Below are 19,169 nucleotides of genomic sequence, written 5' to 3'. Positions count from 1 at the left end.
TCCCCTTTTCTCTCCTGAGCCCTGCCTCAGGGAGCTGAGGGCTGTGACCGGCCCTCGGGGGCGGGGTGCTTCCTGCAGCCAGCTCATCCACCCCGCGCCCTAACCTCAGGTTCCTCCTTCCCCAGCCCCAGCTCAGGCCCCACTGGGGGGAGATGTCCCTGTCCTGGGCTGGGTGGCCCCTCGGTCCTCTCTTCCAGCCACTTCCTCATTCAGTGGGGCAGCCCAGCCTGGCCCAGTGGTCACCCCTTTGTCCTCCCAAGCCCCCAATCCTATCTCCATGCCATGCAGTTCTCTGTCACTATCTCTTTCTTTCTCTGCCTTGTCATAGATTTATTCTACACCACCTTTCACCCTGTTTTCTCTCCCTTCCTCCCTCCCTCCCTTCCTTCTTAGCTCTCTAAGGGTAAAAAAACAAAACAAAACTGTCTTTAGAGTCTAGGTTCCATTTCTATCTTTATTTGCTATGTGACCTTGGGCAAGTGTCTTTACCTCTCTCTAAAATGGGGGAGATAAGAGCATCTACCTCAGAAGTGTGTTGTGGGGATTGAATGAGTTCACTTAGAACAGAATGCCTCCACATCCTCATAGCCCTATTTTATTATCCACGGGGAGTGGGTATAGCTCAGTGGGTGAGCGCCAGCTTCCACGTATGAGGTCCCAGGTTCAGTCCTTGGTCATGGTACCTCAAAAAAATATATATATATACACACATAAGATATATATATCTTATGAACATCACAAGGTTCTGATTATCAAAAAATAATTACAGCAAATGCTTTTGAAAACCTGACAAATGTCACAGCCTGTTCTAGGAACAATAAGTCATTTAATCCTCACAACAACCTCATTGAAATAGTTGCTTTTTAATTTTTTTTTTATCTTTTGGAGGTATCAGGGATCCCAGACCTTATACATGTGAAGCATGTGCTCAGCCACTAAGCTCCACTAGTAGGTACTATTTTAATCCCCATTTTACAGATGAGGAAATCAAGGCCCAGAGAGGTTCAAAGCCTTGCTCCAGGTTGCCCAGACAGGCAGAGCAGAACCGGCTTCAATCATAGTCAGCCACTGACCCCGTGTCACCTTGCTGCCTGATCCCTGGTCAGGAATGGCAGTCGCGAGCTGATCTGCGCCCCCTTCGCCCTTCACGTCTAGGCTTTGGGAGCTGCGGCGTGGCCCCTGAGGTGTCTGCGCCGGGTTCCTGCTCTACTGTCCCTCAGGCCCTCCTTTCCTGCTGTCCCCTCCTCCCTCTTACCACCACCTCTCTCAGACTTCCTCCTTCACTTGCTTGGACGCTACGCCACATCTCACTCGCCGTCGCACTGCCGGGGCCAGCAGCGTCTCCTGCATCATGGGGGGCCTCGGACCCTCCAGCAGGCTCTTGCTCCTGCCTCTCCTTCTGACTGTGGGTGGTGAGTCGGGGGTCTCAGTGGCTGCCTCCTGGGTGTGTGGGCTCAGCGTGGGGCAGGGCAGCGAGCAGGGTGGAAAGAGGGAACCAAAGATAAGGGTGGGGTTGGGAGCAGAATCCCCAGCTCTCCCAAAGCCTGTGGGTCTCTCCCAGAGCTTGAGCCCCCAGGACTTGGCCTCAGGTGGCAGCAAGGGGAGGGGGCATCTAAGGAAGTCGTAACAGGACAAGTCGGAGTAGAGGTAACACAGTCCCACCAGGTCCCCATGGCTCTCCTCCCTCTTGAGTGTCAGGAACCACCCTTCCCAGCTCCTGTCCCCACCCCTCACACCACTCAGTCCCATATCTCAGTTGACCTTATTTTTCTCCCCTCAGGTCTCAGCCCTGTCCAGGCCCAGAGCGGTAGGAATTCAGACCCTGTGATGGTTCTCCCCACTTTCCTACAGACCCCTCCATTTCTTTCCCTTCCCCAGTCTCCCCCAAACCTCCCTATGTCCCAGTTCCCAGCTTCCACTAACTTTCCCTGACCCTTGTGCCACATCCCCAGAATGCAGCTGCCCCTCAGTGGGCCCGGGCATCCTGGCGGGGATTGTGATGGGGGACCTGGTGCTGACACTCCTCATCGCCCTGGCCGTGTACTCTCTGGGCCGCCTGGTCCCTCGGGGCCGGGGTCCAGCGGACAGTGAGTGGGGCTGGCAGGAGGGGGTGGTGGTGGCTTGAGATGCACTGAGGACATGCCCATGGGGAGGGGTAAGCTCCCAGGTCACAAACAACCAAAGGACGGTGCTGGAGGGGCTGATTTTGAAACAACAAAATGGTCCCCATTCACTGCTTGCCGCCGTCCTCTTTGTACCCCGCCCCCCAGCAGTGACCAGGAAACAGCACATTACTGAGACTGAATCGCCTTATCAGGTAAGGAAACCAGCTTCTCTTCCTTACCTCTCCTGTCCTAAGGGGGTCTGTCCTGGTGGCCTTCACCCCACCACCGCTCCCGGACACAGACCCTAAGAAAACTCTCCCAGCAGCTCTCCTCAAAAAACCTGGAAGGCAAAGAAAACTCTGGGGCATCTGTCCAAAACTGCTTTTAAATGATCAGTGATGACTTGTGCTCAGCTTAAACCACTTAAACCATGTAGAGAGGAAATGGGGGTTGATTCGCCTGTACAAAAGCAGGTACAGGCCCTAACCAAAAGGCAGGCTCAGATTATTCTGGAAAAGGGCATTTCCCAAATGGAATGGGAGACCCTGAAGTAAGCTGGCTCTGGCACAGAAGGTGGCTATGGTACAGGGAGCCGTTGACTACAGGACAGGCTGATTTGGGGAAGATGCTCTCTTAAAAGGCAGAGGCTCTAATTCAGCCCTGGTTTGGTAACTCTAAAGACAGGGGTTCTTGAGCTTTTTAGGGGATCCTGTATCCCTTTGAGAAGCTGACAAAAGCTAGAGATTCCTCAGGAAAAATCCACACACACGAAATAAAAAATTATGCATCAAAGCTTAGGGCAGTTCAAGTCTCCTTCAACTCTTTCTTAAAACCCCTGATGTAGAAGTTTCCTTCCATCTCTTTCCCTCTCTGTCAACACTAATTCTTAATCCTGTAGGGAGTCCTGGGCTTCTCTGAGAATCTAATGGACCCTGATAGAAGCCTCTGCAGGATACTCAGTGGTGGGTGGGGGTGGCTGAGGCCAGCTCCGTGGGGCCATAGACCTTCCTCCCAATTGTAAACTCTGCTCTGTGAAATCTGGTTTACTTGTCTGCTACCAGTTTTGCTTCTCTGCCTCACTTGTGGATAAAAAGTCTTGATAAACTATAAGAATCTCAAATTTGACTTCCCGAGGTCTGGAAGAGTGAGGGGACTTTCTAGTCGCTGGCAGCAGTGGAATCTTAGGGCAAAGTGTTTCTCCAATTTTTCCAGTCATTGGGTGGATTTGGTTGAGCATCTACTAGGTGCTGTATGGTGGGGACACAGCAGCAGAGTTTACATCCCAGGTGGGAGAAAGACTCAAAGGAAGTAACCAAAGCAGATGATTCAGGGAGGCAGGCACTGTGATGGAAAGAAGGCAGGCCCATGTGACAGTGACTGGGGTACTGGAGGAAATCAAGGAATGCCTCTCTGAAGAGATGACATTTGAGCTGAGACTTGAGGAGGAGAAGGAGCCATCCATGGGAAAATATAGGGGACCAGTGTTCCAGGCAGAGGAAACAGCCCGTGCAAAGGCCCTGAGGCTGGGGCATAATGATGAGGCAGAACGGAAAGTACACTGAATACACTTGAATAAAATCTATGCCTTTTCTGTGGCCTACAAGGTTGAAGAAGCTGTCAGGGGCCTCGCAGTCCACTGAGAAGGTTGGATTTTGCTCTAAGGTTGTCAGTAGATCCCTTCCACTGATGGCCCCTGCCCTGTCTTCTGATGTCCCCCGTCCCTTTAGGAGCTCCAGGGACAGAGGGGAGACATCTACAGTGATCTCAACTCACAGAGGCAGTATTACAAATGAGCCCAAACCACCGCCTGGTGCCTGGATCCAGCAATTCCTGATGCCCGCCTAGCAAGCCATTCCTACCACCACCAAGACCACATATCCTCAGAGTGCTCTCCAGAGATATCAGACCTCTCCCCACCACCTTCCCCCAAATAAACAGGGAGCACCCAAAAAAACTGTTGCCTTCTCTCATTTTTCTGGGCTGAGGGATGGTGGATATATGGGGTCTGGAGTGGGGTTGTAGACCCAGACCCAGTTAAATGGGAGGGAGGCTTGGGGAGCCTGGGGGTCTTTGAAGAATTAGAACTAAAAGCATTTGAATTGCTTTATTCCAAAATTGGGGCTGGGGGTGGGGTGGGGTGGGAGTGGGGGGATGGGGGCATATTTCCTCTGCCACCACAGCAATCCTGGATGAGAAGGTCAGACGGTGGCAATTGAGGGTGGGAAGGTCAGCCTCTGCCCGGCATGTTGATGTAGATTTTGCCATCTTCTGGGGGTGAGGAAGAGAAAGTATGAAGTCTGACGGCCTCCTGCCTCCCCCCACCCATATCTCCACCTTCCTGGGGTCCCCCTGCCTCAGGGGTTTCCTCAGGAGTTCCCCCAGACACCTCCCCAAAGGGTTTCCCCAGCCCCTCCTCCAGGGCTTCCCCGCGGCCCCTCCCTGGGACCCCCTTCCCTGGGGACACCACTCACCCTGCCCGGCCCCGCCCTACTCTCACCCTGCGTGGGCCCGCGGCGCGGGCGCGCGCACGCAAACACCAGCCCCACCATGAGCAGCGACATGACTGCGTCGGCGGCCACGAGGCCCGCCAGCAGCGGCAGGGAGAGAGGCCCACATCCGGAACAGGGACCTGGAGGGTGGGGGCCGAGACAAGAAGGCGGCTGAAGGGGGCTCGACCCCGGGGCTGTGATTTGAGGATGGTGGAGGGGGGAGAGGTCCTGGAGAGAGAGGCTGGGGGGATCCCGGATTCCCTGGGTTTGGGCTTAGGGGAAGAAAGGGAGATGGAGATCTAGAGAGAGGCTGGGGCGTGCTTTGGGCATAGGGCTGCTCCTGGAGAGAGGGTGGGGGTTGCGGATTCCCTAGGGCAGAAATTTGAGGGTGGGACGTGAGATGGTGACCTGAAGAGCAGCTGGGGCTGTTCCAGGACCCTCTGAGGTTGGAGGCAGGATCGAAGTGCCAAGACAAAGGGAGAGGGGAATGTTTATTTCTCACCTGGGTTCGTCTGAGCTGTAGCCACTGTGGAAAGAAAGGGAAGGCGCGTCAGCAGGGAGAGGAGGGACAAGGACAGGTGATGTTCTGAAAAGGAATCTCCACTCCTGAGAGATGGTATGGGAAAGGAGGACCAAATGGGAAGGGGAGGCTCCCAGAGACGCAGAGACAGGAAATCAGAAGGCAAGGCAGACCCAACAAAGGGAAGGGGCCATTAACAGGTCTCCAGAACTACACACCCTGGTAAAAGACCCAGGCCCAAGCTAAAGCTAAACGGTGCTTCAGCAAGGGGAAGGGGCATACCCCTCCCTTCAGATGTCTGCCACCCAAACCCCTCTCCCAAATGCTCTGCCTGCCACCCCCCATAACAGCTGGCTTCACCTGGGAGCAAAAGCAGGAGCAGGATGTGGCCTGGAAGGGCCATGACGCCCTGGGGGCTGGAGGGGCCTGGCAAGGGGCTGTGGTCCAGAGAAGTCCTGAGCAACAGTGGGGGAGCAGAGGTGGAGCAATATCGGATGTCACCCTGCTGGCGGCAAGGCCACCAGCTTCCTGTGTGGGTGGTGGAGGTGATGGGCCTCTCTGTGACTGCCCCTGGTGAACACACTGGGGTGTGTGTGGAGGGGGGCAGAGAGGCTGCTTTGGTTGTCCAGATGGGAGGTGACAGGGGACCAGGGTCAGGGCACTGGGGGGATTCTGGAAATATTTAGAAGGTAGAGCCAGCACAATTTGCTGATGGAGTATGGGCAGGGGGCGGGGGGAGGGCAGAGGGGGCCAAGATGAGCAAAGATTCTGGTCAGAGCCACTGAAAAGCTGGAGCATCCACTGACAGAGATGGGAAGGTGGGGGGGGGAGCAAGGTTTGGGGGAGTCTTGAGGTTTGGGCACACTGGGCTGGAAAGGCCTCGTGGACACCCCTGTGGAGATGTTGAATGACCACAGATGCATTATGGGTTTAGGGGATATGTCTAGGCAGGAGATGTAAATTTGGAAGTTGATGGCTTGTGGATGTATTTAAAGTCTGGATGACATCATCAAGGAAGTGAGTACCGCCTGGGAGAAGAGGAAGAATCAAGGAGGGAAACTGAGAAGGAGGGGCGAGCGCGGGAGCAGGAGAACCAAGGGAAAATATGACCAACGTGGTCAGTGCTGCCGAGGGTGACCACGGCGGGAACCGAGAACAGACCTCCCGCTGGAATGCCCACCAGCGCGCTGCCTGGGAATTCACAAGCTATACCACAGCACCGGCCCAAGCGCCTCCCTGCCCAAATAAATTATTTAAGTGATGCATGAATAAATGAGGCCTGACCTTTGAAGAAGGTGAGGTGGGGAAGAGGGAAAAACTTGAGCCCACCTATGTCACCGCTGCGTAGAGACCTTTCCCCTCCTCCCCCAGCGCCCAGGAGTGCTGACTCCCCAGCCCAGGACCAAGGAGTCAAGGCCTCTCCCTCACTCCCTTGGACAGGAACCCAGAGGGCCGTGCCTCCAGTCTCCTCCTCCCCCAGGACTGTGAAGTCCGGCACCCCAGGCCCCTTCTCCCTCAAACCACAGACCCGGGCCCCCGCGCCCCTTTCCCGGGAGACTCGGGGAACCCGCGGGGCCCCGCCCCCCAGACCGGCCCCGCCCTCCAGGTCGGTCCCGCCCACTCAGGACTGGGTCTGCTGGAGCGCGGCGCGGGGACTCCCAGGCCTGTGGGCGGGACCCTGCCCAGGACGGGGCGGGGCCAGAGGCCAAGTTTAAAAACTCGCCCGGCAGCAGACCCAAGATCTGGGACCCGGCGGCGGCTCCGCGGGGGAACACCGAGGCTGGCGCAGCGCCGAGGCCGGGGCCCTGGGGCCCCGCAATCCGCGCCCCGGAATCCCCGAGGTAAGGAATGGGGTGGAGGAAGGCGAGGCCCGCCGGGCCCGTTAAGGGAGTGAGGGGCTGGGGTTGGATTCTTAACTCCCCGAGGAACCGAGCTGCAGCCTCAGAATCCGGGGTTCCGAGCCAGGAGGAGCAAGGTGCTCGGACTCCTGGGTCGTGCCGGTTGAGGGGGCTCGGATGCTGGACCCCGGGGCCTGGGAGGGGTGGGAGGCTGGGGACCGGAATCCTGGATCGTAGAGGCGGAAAGGCTGGGGGCCGAGCCTCCTGGGTCCCGGGAGAGAAGGGGGCTGGGGGCCGGGCCTCCTGGGTCCCGGGAGAGAAGGGGGCTGGGGGCCGGGCCTCCTGGGTCCCGGGAGAGAAGGGGGCTGGGGGCCGGGCCTCCTGGGTCCCGGGAGAGAAGGGGGCTGGCGGCCGGAGCCCCAGCCTCCCGGAGGAGGCTCCGAGTCGGCCAGCTCTAGGGGGCGTGGTTGCTTGAACTTGCTCCGGGTCCCAGGGGGGCAGGTCCGGCGCGCCGCACCGGGGTCCTCGCCGGCCGCGCCCCCGCCCCGGGACTTCCCGGGTCGCCGCCCGCCCAGGGTCCCTGGGGGCAGAGCAGGAATTCCCCGTGCGCGGGGATTCCGTGAACGCCACGCTTGGCCGCGCGCCCCGCCTCGGAGCGGGACACCTGCGGCCCGGGGCGGGGAGGGGAGGGGCGGGATGGAAGATTCCCCGGGGAGAGCGCCGTGACGTCAGCGCACGCGGCGGGGCTGTTTCCGAATCGGCGCTACGGGGCTTAACCCTTCCACCGCCGGGCCCCGGGCGCGGAAGGCGGAGGGCTGAGAGCCTGGGCTACTTCGGTCACGGGGAAGGGGCGAATGGGCCCCGGGACCCCCAGGCCTGAGGGAGGAGGGCGCGGAGAGCTGGACTCTTGGGTCCGGGAGAGGAGGGTGCTGGGCCCCCGGGCCCCTCGTCTGCCGAGCCCGGTTGGAGGCGGTTCGAAAGCGGAGGGGGCGGGGGGCCTGGCCCCCGGTCCCGTGAGGGGCTCGGGGCTGTTGACTCTGGTTCTTGGGGAGGGAGGCCGGACACGCCGATGCCTTGGTTCCCAGGGAAAGATGAGCAGGTCTGCGTCCTGGGCAGAGAGCTGTGGGGAAACTGGATGTGCGCCTCCTGGGAGGGATGCCCGGCGACCCCCGGGGGCTCAGCGCCGAGAGTGGGGCGTGGGGGCGGGGAGGGAGCGATTTCGGAAGGGAGGGGGTACGGAGGGGCCTTCCTCCCCCTTCCTCCGTTTCCACCACGCTGGTGGAAAGTTGGGTCAGAGAGAAAATGCGGAGCGAAGGGAAGGAAACGGCGGAGGCGGACGCGGCACCCGAGATCTTCAGTTGCCTTTGGAGTTCTCAGGCGGCAGCAGTGTGCCAGTTTTTCCGCGCGGGAGGGCGCGTACTTGGGTGACTCAAGGACCCTGGCCGGCTGCCCTTCCCCCTTCCCTGCAGTGAGCCGGAGTGAGCGCAGCCACTGCCCGTCGCAGACGGTGAAGAAGCTCCTGGAAGAGCAGAGGCGCCGGCAGCAGCAACCTGACGCCGGCGGTGCCTCGGTGAGACCCGGGACACCCCGCGGGCTACACCCTTCCGGAGGCTGTGGGGTGGGCAGCGCTGGCCGGTTAGCTGGGCCGAGAGCGCCGAGGAGAGAAGCTGTAGTCCTGACTCAGAGGTCCCAGTGGATGCTGAGGAAATCCCCAAATCAACGCACTCTTTTTCGCTTATGCCTCTCACAGGGACAGTTCTTGCCGCCCCTGGCCCAGCCCCTGACCCCATCTGTGAATGAGGGTGAGGTTGGTAAGTCTGGAAACGAACAGGTTCCTTCGCTCCAAGCCCTGCTTCCCTCAGGGACTCAAACATCCCTACTCTGACACTGGGGGACCTCAGAATCAGGCTCCTCTTCTTGTTGGAACCCAGTAGTTCAAGTCTCCAGATCCTTTGGGGCCCAGTAGTGTGTGCATTTAGGCCCTGTCCTCTGTCCCCCAAGGGTCCTGGGTGCCCTGGGAGGACTAGTGTCAGAACCTGGGTGTGCATGTCCCCAGCCCTGGTCCGCCACCACCCAGCCCTCGTAACCCGGCCTGCCCATCTCTCCTCTCCTGTGCAGGCCACACGCACTTCCTAGGGCACCAGGAGGCAGTGGGCTCTGGACTTGGTGGCCTGGCTGCCCCCACAGGCCTTCTGGACTGGGACCCCAGTGCACATGCTGCCTACGCAGACAGCCCCCACACTTACCCTGCTTCTGCTGCTGAAGGTTTCCTGGCTTCTGACTTCTACCCACCCTCGGACCCGGGGCGGCAGTGCCCATTTCCCCAGGCGATGGAGGTGAGATACAGATTGGGGACCTTGTGCTAAAGGGCCCCTAAAAATTCACAGTTGCGCTCGTGCAGCATTCTGCTTGAGGTGTTAGGGTGGGTTAAGATCCCATTCCTCAGATGGGCAAAAGTGAGGCCCAAAGGTCCAAGTTACTTAGCACAGGTGGATACCCAAGCACTTCACCAGGGACTCTGGCCGACTGGGCCACTGGGCCAGACACGTGTGTGAGTGTGTATGTGTGTGTGCGCATGTGTGTGGGGTGTGGGGGAGTGGGATGTGGGACGGGGGATATCTCAGTTGACTGGCTTTCCCTGCCACCTGTACCTGTCAGGCCCCCCTGGATACCCGGCTCTATGCAGAACCATCCCTGCCACAGGTGGGAACCTGGAGAGGTTCTGGGCTTCCCTCAGGACCCCCACAGTTGCCCCCTGTAGCCACCGGCCCATCCCTGGACACAGCCCGGGCTCACATGCTGACCTTAGGGCCACAACAGCTGCTGGCCCAGGATGAGGAGGGGGACACGTGAGTAAAGGGGAATGGGGGCTGCAGGCTGGGCTCAGGGGCTCTGCTCATTGCTCACTGCCCACCCACCCCCACTCCCACAAACACACACACACCTGTCCTCAGGCTCCTGCACCTGTTTGCGGCTCGGGGACTGCGCTGGGCAGCATATGCTGCAGCTGAGATGCTCCAGGCGTGCAGACACCTGGACATTCGTGAGCATAAGGGCAAGGTAAGAGCCAGGGGACCTGTGGGTTCAGGGAGGGGAGGGCGGGGGCCCAGGGTTCCTGGATCCTGGAGAAGAGGGGAAGGAGGGCCTGGACTCCGGGGTCTGAGGGAGGAGGGGCTGGAAGCTGGGACTCCTGGGTCTGAAGGAGGAGGGGGTCAAGCGCCTGACATTTAGGTCTGAGGGAAGAGGGGGCTGGAGCCCAGATTCCTGCGTCTGAGGGGAGGGTCTGGAATGACCTTTCCTCTGGCCTGCAGACCCCTCTCCTGGTGGCTGCTGCTGCCAACCAGCCCTTGATCGTGGAAGATCTGCTGAATCTGGGAGCAGAGCCCAATGCTACAGACCATCAGGGACGGTCTCTTTTGCACGTGGCTGCTACCTATGGGCTCCCAGAAGTCCTCTTGGTACGGTCAGCTGGCAGATGGGGTATTGGGGTGGGCTGGCTGTTCAGGTCCTGGCTTCCGGGGCTAGGAGGCCTGGGGAGACCCTTACCCATCCCTCTGCCTTCTCCCCCTCCCAGGCCGTGTTTAACTCAGGGGTCCAGGTCAACTTGGAAGCCAGAGACTTTGAGGGTAAGCTGGGCAGCGGGCCGGGCTGATGTGGCCGGCCGGGTGGGATGAGGGGTGCTCCTCGTTTGACAGGAGGGTCCCACTGTCTCCACCTGCAGGCCTGACCCCCCTCCACACAGCCATCCTGGCCTTCAACGCTGCCATGCGCCCACTTGACCTGTGCCCCCGGGTGCTGAGTGCCCAGGCCCGAGACAGGCTGGCTTGTGTCCATATGTTGCTGCAAATGGGTGCTGATCACACCAGCCAGGTGAGCTGGGTGGGGGCAGCCAGCCTCTAGGAGGAGGTAATCGACAGGAAGCCTGCACCTCCAGGGGCTCCAAACAAACACGATCCTGGGCCCTAGCTGTCGACTGGGAATAATGGTGTTACTGACTGTAGCATCTATTTATCAAGCACTTTCTATCTGTCAAGCACTGAGTTTCACAGATTAGCTCCCTGAAGCCTCACAAACAACCCTTTGATGCATGTACTATTACTACTTTCTCTATTTTACTCATTAGGAAACTGAGATACAGGGAGCCAAAAATCTTAGAGCTTATTAATGTCGAAAGAGGATTAGAACCCAGGTGGTCTGATCCCAGAACCTGGCTTTTAGCAATTATATGATTCTACCTCCTCTGCCAATAGCTCTTTCACAGGCTAGTTGAGAGAATTAAACATACACTTTTTTTTTTTCGTTTAAGAATTTTGAACACTGATGAAGTAAAGAAAATAGTTTAATGAACTCCTTGTATTCAGTGTCAGTGACCAGTAACCCATAGCCTGTCCCACCCACTCCTCTACTTTCCTATATTATGCTAGAGAAAATCGCAGTATATAGTTTTTTTTTTTTGGAGGTACTGGGTATTGAACCTGGGACCTCGTACATGGGAAGCAGGCACTCAACCACTGAGCTACATCCGCTACCCAATGACAGTTGGTTTTTTTGTTTGATTGTTTTTTATTTTTAGAAGGTACCAGGAATTGAACCTGGGACCTCATACACAGGAAGCAGGTTCTCAACCACTTGAGCTATATCTACTCCCCAACTCAGCATATAATTTTATCCAGAAATATATGTGTGTCTCTAAAAGATGAGAGCTCTCTTAACTTCAATACCATTCTCTGTTTTAATAAAAGAAAAAAAGTTAATAGGAGAGTGGATGTGGTTCAAGCGGCTGAGCTCCCGCCTCCCAGATGGGAGGTCCCAGGCTCAGTTCCCAGTGCTCGCTGTTCTTTTTGAGATGCTGGGGAAAAAAGTTAATAATATAATACTATAATAATATCCTGGCTGTGTTCAGATTTCTGTTTGGCTCTAAAGTAACAGATACTTATTTTTTACATTAAAAATAATTAGGATCCATATAAGGTCCACTTACTGCAGTATGTCTTTTTTTAGTCACTAGTCATCTAGAGCTTTTCCTTCCACATTTTGGTTTTCTCTTCATAATTTATTTGTTGAGCATGGAAGGTTGTTTTACCTGTGTAAGCACATAACATTTTCAGTGTTCATTTTCACTATAAACTCTTTGAAGGCACATAATGTTCATTGTGGAAAATGTTTTTTTTTTGCTACAAACGGTAAAGAAAGCAGCTCAGCATTGCAGTGGATATAGACTTAGTCCATGCCCTTAGGACGTGGGTTCCTTTTACTGTGCATGGCAGGTGTGTGGTGGCCAGAGCAACTGCAGGCCCAGAGCGCTCCTTTGAAGGATTGGAAAAGGAGCCGATTTCTCAAAGATGCTTGGGCGGGAAAATTGCCATAATACATGCAAGTTCTGTGATGCATGTGCTGTGAATGACGTCCCCTCAAATGTGGTCTTGTGTGGTGCACAGCACACACAACTGTGTTAGGCACTCCTGGGTGGGGCTTGCAGAGGAGGGCCAGGGTCTCTAAAGGTTGCTGGATTCCATGGGAGGGGGACCGGCTGTGCAGACTGGCCTGACCTGCTGTCCCTCCGCGCAGGAGATCAAGAGCAACAAGACAGTTCTGCACTTGGCTGTGCAGGCCGCCAACCCCACCCTGGTCCAGCTGCTGTTGGATCTACCGCGGGGAGACCTGCGGGCCTTTGTCAACATGAAGGTGGGAGCCTGGGCTGGGTGGGTGGTGGGAGATGTGGCGAGCCGGGCCGTGGGGGTCCTGTGGGTTGGGGACTTGCAGAGGGTAGGGGGCAAGGATAACGTGGGACATGGAGGGGGAGTGTGTAGGACGTAAACGTTAGATAAAGAGGAGCACGTGGAACGTGGCTGTAGAGGGCCGTTGCAGAGGAGGGAGTTAAGGAGTTTATAGGATGCGAATGGTGCAGAAAGGAAGGTGGATGGGGGGGAGGAACGTGGGGGCCGTGGATGTGAAGTGTGACGCGGAGGTCCCAGGGCCAGCTGAGTCTGCATCCTTATCTGTGCCCTCCCCCCATGGTCCCCAGGCCCACGGGAACACAGCCCTCCACATGGCGGCTGCCCTGCCCCCTGGGCCGCCCCAGGAGGCCATCGTGCGGCGCCTGCTGGCGGCTGGAGCAGACCCGACCCTGCGCAACCTGGAGAACGAGCAGCCTGTCCACCTGCTGCGGCCAGGGCCGGGCCCCGAGGGGGTGAGCACTGAGCCCGCGCTCATGGCACTGTGGTCTCTGACCTAACCTGGCAACCCCTCCACCCCACCCGTTCCTAATTTTGGGGGCGACTTCTAATCTCAGAAGATGACCTTGACCTTTATCCAACCCTGACTTCAAAATGTGACTTCTGATCCCAGAGTTTGATCCCTGACCTCTGAATGGTGACTTCTAACCTCTACCCCAACTGTGACCTCCCACTATGACCTCTACTCCTGACCTTGAATCCTGACCTCAGAATATGACCTTTGAGTTCCAAGTGTAACCTCCAACCCCCTGTCCCTCTTTTAACCCCTTTATTTCAGAGTGGGACTTCTGAGCCCTTGCCTCTACCCTTTACTTCCACTCCTTAATGCTAACCTCAAGGTGGGACTCTCCATCTAGCAAACCTTTCCCCTTCTTCCCTAGCTCTGGCTCCTGACCTCCTGGCCCCTTTCTCAATATGTGAACTCAGACCTTTACCCCCAACCCCAAATCTTAGCTCGGGACCTCTAACCTTCAAACCCCACTCAGCTTCCCCTCTGCAACCCCCAGCCCCACAAGGTGCTTCTCTGCTTTCCTGCTCGACCTCCCCAACTTCTCACCCTGCCTTGCCTTGTCCACAGCTCCGGCAGCTGCTGAAGAGGAGCCGTGTGGCACCCCCAGCCCTGTCCTCTTAGGACTCGAACCCAGAACCTGGACTGATTTTCCAGTCCCCACCGTCCTGTGGGACAGCCAGCGTATGCTAATGTTGCAAATCCATGATAATGCCTGCAGAATCCTGCCATCTGGGGTCTTACATTAAAACCCCAGAATGGCTGCTGAGGGGTGAACAGTCCCCAATATTTGGGGTATTGTGTTACCCCTCCCTTACCCACAAGGGGCCCCTTTGATGATTTCTGTGAAATCGAGGCCCCTTGATTGTTTCTATGAAACACCCTGTACCCCTAGCCCTTTCCTCACTGGGACTTTTCAGGGTCCCTTCCCCTCACTCATCTCCTCATACCGAAACCCCAGATCTAATCCTTCTCCAAGGTGCTTGGGGCACCTCACGACCACCCAGTAGGTCTCCTAAGATGGGCTTCCAACCCTCCCCTGAGATACTGGAAGGACTCTCTCCCATCTGAGTCTGCCTTCCAATCCAGAACCAACTCGACCCCTGTCCCAGGCCTCAGCATTTCCAGTGACTCCCTCCTTAATCTGAGTATCCTTGAAACTCCTTATTAAATTCAATTTGGCCTAGAGCTGTCATCATCTCATCTCTGGGGGCACTGGTGCAGGGGAATGGCTTAATGCCTGGCTGAGGAGTCAGGTGTGGTTGAATGTGCTGGTTGGGGTGGGGTAGCAAACTGTGGGTGGCAAGTCCACATCCCCTCCCTGACTCAACGTGTGGTGGCCTGCAGGCATTCTCAGACCTGCCCTGCCTGGGGTATGATTGTGGCAAGCTGTAGGTGCCAGGGAGTTGACGGCTGCTTCCCAGCCCAGCAGCCCTCCATCAACAACTGATTGCAGATGGTATACAAATATCCCAGGTCCCTTGCCTCCCAGATGGGATGTCTTTACAGACATGTTTTATACTAGCTCCTAGAATTCCCCCACAGAATTAAGTTCCAGTTCCCCAGCATGTTCCCTTCACTGGCTGCTCCCCTTCTCAATCTCACTTTCTTCCTTTCCTACCAATGTTCTCTACCCTTTCCAAATAAGCTCCTAGTCCTCCTGTTGTCAGATTTCCTCTAGGTTCTTGGTTAAGCTACAAGAAATGAATTTTGGGAGCAAGAGAGGTATTTAAGCCAGTAATTTATTCAGGTAGGGAGAGAAGAGAAATGAGAGAAAATAACAGATCATGGGTCCCAGGTAGAGAGGAAGGGACTGAAGAGTGATAAAGAGGGCTGATTTATAGAATATAATTCCCCATTACAGATGATAAATCCCAGGTTTACTTCCCTATTGATCGGAGGGGGGAGTGTGAAGAAGATCAGAAAAGGGCAGAAGGGAAGAACGGGGTAGAAAGCAAGTCCAGGAAGACGGCAAGAGCAGGGGGTGGGAAGCAAGAACGGGTCAGAAGACAAGAGGGAGAAAGGCAAGAGCAGGGCCAGCTTGGCCTTTGCATTTGCTTTTTAATAGTTAATTATTCTGCCCCTTTGCTAATGACGGGAGGAGTCCCAGCTGTTTGCTGGTTTTTTTTTTGATTGATTACCCCACCCATCAATCCCCCGGGAGGGCCCAATGATAAGGCCCCTGGAGAATATCTGGTGCTTCTATCTTCCAGAGAAAATGTCGTTCTGAAGGGGTGAATTTTGTAATCTCAGCAGCCATCTGGGGGTGTCAATGTCCATGTGGACTTCTTGCCAGGTTCCAGATCCATCTACTGATTCCCTAACTAGGCTGTTTCATTCCCCCCCCCCCCCCCCTCAGAATTTACACCTTTATTCTTATAGGGGTGGGAAAGGACGATGGTCATTTTCTGTAATTACTTCCTGCTGATTAGGGGCAGTAGGCCCTATTGACAAGGTGTAAAACCCTCTGGCTGTTCTAAGTTGGAGGAAAAGGAACCTGGCATCCTGGGTGAAGCTGGATGACGTTCCTGTATGGCTAACACCATGTTGATTCTGGAAAAAATACACTTGATTAGAATTTTCAGAATATATGATCCCGTTAAGAGGATACTGGACAACAAAAGTAGAAAAGGCCAGGTGCCTATAAAGGCTGCATCTTCCTGAAGTTGGTGGGAAACAGTATTCTTTCAGTTATTTTATGCTGTTGGTTAACTCTACAGAGACATTGCAGTAGACAATGGCGTTAGGTATGAATCGCCAATCCCAGTTCCTATGGTAGAGGAGAGGAATGAGAAGAGATTTTGCCCTTATTAGTTAAGATACAGGAGATGAATACAGACAGGACTTCTTAAGGGGTGTCTGGTTTGCCCTCCCCCTAGCAATAGGCATCTGGGCTACAGTTAGAGGGAAGAGCTGGCTTTGACACAGATACTGCTTAGCTTTGTCTCTTGGAGAGGTATTTCAGGCTGTCCAATGACTGGGACTCATACGTCCTGTCAGATGCTTCCGGTGAGCTGGCACTTCCTTGGGTAGCTGGCTTCACTCGAAGTAAGTGCACCAAGCTGGCTGTTCCTTTATCTTTAATAGCTGTGGGAGTGATCAAAACTTCAGAGTAAGGTTCCTTCCATTTTGCCTCTAATTGAGAGTGAGGCTTGTTTTCTTGCTAAGTTTTGATCAGAATCTGGTTTCCAGGTCCTGGGTAAGGAAAGATTGTCCATGGACCATCTCAAAGGAGCTAAACTGAAGTGGGTCCTAGCCACCTTATTTGCTGTTTCCCCTCTGGTGGGAAATGCTTAGCCCTGGCAGGATGGCATGTGAGTCTGCCAGTCCTCCCCAGGGTATGAGTGGGACAGGTTCTGGAATAAGGGCTAGGAGGGGACCTGGGTTAAGCATGTCTTTCACCTGGTGTTGGGTGAAGACTGAGAGGTCACCCCCAAGTTAGTTGGTGGCTTTTTTTTTTTAAACTAAAGGGGCTGTTGCTCCCACTGCTCTCAAGGTGGCCATTTTTTATCTTATAGTCATGTTCATTGACTACTTAGAAAATGAAGTTTACCAGAACTTTTAACATGTACAGTATCCCTCTGTTTATGATCTAGAATAGAAAAGATACCACCATAATCATCAGGCATATATCTAGAATGGGAGAAATATAGGTATAGTACTTAATACTAATTAATGCACTAACCCAAAGCATAAGTTTCTCTTTGAGCTGCAGTTAATAGGCTTAAGCTCCAGGTTTGCAATACCTTACATGTTATCTCTCCATGGGAGCAGGCCAAATGCAAATTGCTTTGTAAGTTCTACTTAAATCACTCTGGTGATCATTGCTGTACTTGGTATATACTTCACACAGCCAGCAAGCTCAAGCACCATTGACCTAGAGAGAAGCTGAGAAAGCAGGCTCCAGTAGTCCACCAGCCTGGTGCATAGCACCCTTTGGCACTATGAAACAATGCCAGTCTGGAGGCAATATCCATTGTACATTTGGTTATATTGAGCCATTGCTCCTGCTGCTGGAGTCCAAAACTCAACATAGTCTCCATTCACTTCAGGAGCACAACCAGGGATGTAGTAGATACCATTATTGTTTTAAGGGTCAGTGACCAACCTAACCAATAACTCACATGGAGATGCAAAATGCAGTGTGTTGAAGGCCTGTTTGAATGCACAAGAGACTTTGACAATGCTGAATCTATATCATGATCTTAACTCTTAGTTATGTTTTCTAGTAAGTTTTTACTTTAAGGTGAATTGAATACCTTTATTAAAGAGGCCACAGGACTTTTATTGGTAACAACTTTGTTAAGTTTTCTGCTTTTCTAGCAGTTGAACCAATTCCACTTGTGATTTATACATTAATTTTAATTGCAGGATGGCGTTGGCATTTAAAGACTCATTTTTTTTGGATTACCTTTCACCGTTATCCAATTTGTAACAGGTGAATCCCAAGTCTGATTTCCTACACACAATCAAACTGATAAAGGTAAACACAGATTTCAAAGTTGAACCCAAGGTTAAGCACAGAATAAAACAGAAGAGAGAATTTTATACTCTTAGCATTTCTAGGAACTTCTTTAATTGATGGCACACGAGGTTTCTTATTTTCCAGGAGAGGTCTAGTAACCAATCTGAATCTTGATCCCTTTTATAGGCACATATGAGTTTAAATGAATGGAAGTTTGAGGTGTATTTCCTCATTTTTTTTAAGGAGACATGACATGAGGTTGCTGGCCCTTAGATCTATCTGTCCTCCTCTCTTAACACTGGTTTAACTAGAATTCAGGTTCCTATACAGCGGCTGCCCTTGGCTATACTTTGGCCATGTAGACCAGCAATAGGCAAAGTTTCCTGATCTCTGAGAAGACACTCCTATGGGGAGTCTACTGGTGCATTAGAGACCATGCCCATTATTCTTTCGGAAGAATGAAGAAGCACTTTTTAGTCAACTGACCTGCTGTTCCAGAGTCCAAGTCTGACTAAAATGTTTACCACTCCAAATAATTTAAAGCTGATGCTCTGGTCTCTGCTTCTGGAGAATTTAATCCAGAGCCCAGCCAATGGGCATTCCCATGGCTGATACCTGAAAAAGTTCAGGCCAAGGCACCCAAGATGGCTTCGTGGTAGACATTGGGAGCAGTGACCCAAACTGAAGCACCGGGGTAAGTCTCAGGGGACTTTTGACTGCCCTCTGAATGGAAGGGCCCAAGAAATGTCTTGGGGACTTTCAGAGTTTACTGCCCTTGTTCTTGGCACCCCTGACTTTCCAGGGTCTGAGTCTGACTGCACCCAAACGGAAGCCCCTGAGCTTAATCTCGGGAGGTTTGGCTGCTTTCTGATTCCACCACCTGGGAATCACAGAGCCCCTGCCTCTGGGCGTTCCTGGGGCTGTTCTGGACTTAGGAGTCAGACCGAATAGATCAGATGACTTCCAAGCCAAATATTGCTCCTTCTTGGAGAAGCAGCAGGAAAAAACTTCTTTCCTATTCTAACAGAGGTCTTAAAAAGCTGTCCTAGTTTTATAACGACTGCCTGTTATGCCAGCCATCAAAGGCCATAAGAGATGAGAGATCAGTTGTTCTAGCTAACAGGCCTTGGGACCCCAAGGCAATAACTTCCTCACTAGCAAATACATTTTCAGTTTTACTGTTTTAAGACATTCCAAAGTATTTTAACACAAACCCACAATGAGAAATTCATTAGTAGGAAGTGGGAAGATTAAATGTGGGTCAAGGTTAATTATGAATGGAGCCCTGGCCCGTAACCCGCCCCTGGCAAGGGAATCCCATGGCCCACCGTGGCCCTGCCTGCCACCTTCTCACCCCATCCCAGACCAGGTAGCTGGTGTGGTCGATAGGAAGGCGGACCTGCACAGGCATGGATCCACAGGGGGGCTCAAGCCCCTGGCTCTCCATCATTTCTACTCAGGAGAGAGAGCAGGAGAAGGCAATGACAGCTGGTCCCTAGGGCAAAGCCA

The 19,169-nt window shown here is 54.2% G+C and overlaps 3 protein-coding genes across 6 annotated transcripts in view; 2 read left to right on the top strand and 1 right to left on the bottom strand.

Moving 5' to 3' along the window:
- Window positions 1-1,257: 1,257 nt before the first annotated feature.
- On the top strand, window positions 1,258-4,059 carry TYROBP (transmembrane immune signaling adaptor TYROBP). 2 transcript variants are annotated; one of them, XM_004464893.4, is made up of 5 exons: window positions 1,258-1,412; window positions 1,781-1,807; window positions 1,953-2,087; window positions 2,274-2,317; window positions 3,833-4,059. In XM_004464893.4, the coding sequence occupies exons 1-5, from the start codon at window positions 1,352-1,354 to the stop codon at window positions 3,896-3,898; spliced, it is 333 nt and encodes a 110-aa protein (XP_004464950.1). In that variant the 5' UTR covers window positions 1,258-1,351; the 3' UTR covers window positions 3,899-4,059. The 2 variants fall into 2 exon arrangements, with proteins under 2 accessions (XP_004464950.1, XP_004464949.1); XM_004464892.5 differs by having other exon boundaries at window positions 2,271-2,317.
- Window positions 4,060-4,204: 145 nt separating this feature from the next.
- On the bottom strand, window positions 4,205-5,627 carry HCST (hematopoietic cell signal transducer). Of its 2 annotated transcripts, none has more exons than XM_004464896.4 (4): window positions 5,475-5,627; window positions 5,097-5,120; window positions 4,603-4,734; window positions 4,205-4,373 (listed from the first exon to the last, which is right to left on the bottom strand). In XM_004464896.4, exons 1-4 carry the CDS (start codon window positions 5,515-5,517, stop codon window positions 4,333-4,335), a joined length of 240 nt encoding a protein of 79 aa, XP_004464953.2. In that variant the 5' UTR covers window positions 5,518-5,627; the 3' UTR covers window positions 4,205-4,332. The 2 variants fall into 2 exon arrangements, with proteins under 2 accessions (XP_004464953.2, XP_004464954.2); XM_004464897.4 differs by having other exon boundaries at window positions 4,205-4,370.
- Window positions 5,628-7,859: 2,232 nt separating this feature from the next.
- The window catches only part of NFKBID (NFKB inhibitor delta), a 32,274-nt gene continuing 20,964 nt past the window's right edge, over window positions 7,860-19,169 (top strand). The window contains exons 1-11 of one of the 2 annotated variants that reach the window (XM_004464898.4): window positions 7,860-8,522; window positions 8,703-8,763; window positions 9,071-9,288; window positions 9,611-9,801; window positions 9,907-10,012; window positions 10,264-10,410; window positions 10,527-10,578; window positions 10,674-10,822; window positions 12,521-12,637; window positions 12,978-13,142; window positions 13,766-14,383. In XM_004464898.4, the coding sequence (XP_004464955.3) occupies window positions 8,022-8,522; window positions 8,703-8,763; window positions 9,071-9,288; window positions 9,611-9,801; window positions 9,907-10,012; window positions 10,264-10,410; window positions 10,527-10,578; window positions 10,674-10,822; window positions 12,521-12,637; window positions 12,978-13,142; window positions 13,766-13,819 (1,761 nt within the window). In that variant the 5' untranslated portion in view covers window positions 7,860-8,021 and the 3' untranslated portion in view covers window positions 13,820-14,383. Of the gene's footprint in view, window positions 8,523-8,702; window positions 8,764-9,070; window positions 9,289-9,610; window positions 9,802-9,906; window positions 10,013-10,263; window positions 10,411-10,526; window positions 10,579-10,673; window positions 10,823-12,520; window positions 12,638-12,977; window positions 13,143-13,765; window positions 14,384-19,169 lie in introns of those variants that run through there. The other variant, XM_058279275.2, reaches the window with a different exon arrangement.

Source organism: Dasypus novemcinctus, chromosome 18, assembly GCF_030445035.2.
Source record: "Dasypus novemcinctus isolate mDasNov1 chromosome 18, mDasNov1.1.hap2, whole genome shotgun sequence".
NCBI lineage: Eukaryota > Metazoa > Chordata > Mammalia > Cingulata > Dasypodidae > Dasypus > Dasypus novemcinctus.
Note: the sequence above shows the minus strand (reverse complement) of the source record. Positions and strands in the feature narration are given on the sequence as shown.

Excerpts from the sequence above, each read along its gene's own strand:
- TYROBP (XM_004464892.5), top strand. The coding sequence starts at position 1,352 with ATGGGGGGCCTCGGACCCTCCAGCAGGCTCTTGCTCCTGCCTCTCCTT. Across the intron at positions 1,808-1,952 it reads CCCTGTCCAGGCCCAGAGCG|AATGCAGCTGCCCCTCAGTG; the intron begins GTAGGAATTCAG and ends CCACATCCCCAG. Across the intron at positions 2,088-2,270 it reads GGGCCGGGGTCCAGCGGACA|CAGTGACCAGGAAACAGCAC; the intron begins GTGAGTGGGGCT and ends CCCGCCCCCCAG.
- HCST (XM_004464896.4), bottom strand. The coding sequence starts at position 5,517 with ATGGCCCTTCCAGGCCACATCCTGCTCCTGCTTTTGCTCCCAG. Across the intron at positions 4,735-5,096 it reads TACAGCTCAGACGAACCCAG|GTCCCTGTTCCGGATGTGGG; the intron begins GTGAGAAATAAA and ends CCCACCCTCCAG. Across the intron at positions 4,374-4,602 it reads GCGCCGCGGGCCCACGCAGG|AAGATGGCAAAATCTACATC; the intron begins GTGAGAGTAGGG and ends CCTCACCCCCAG.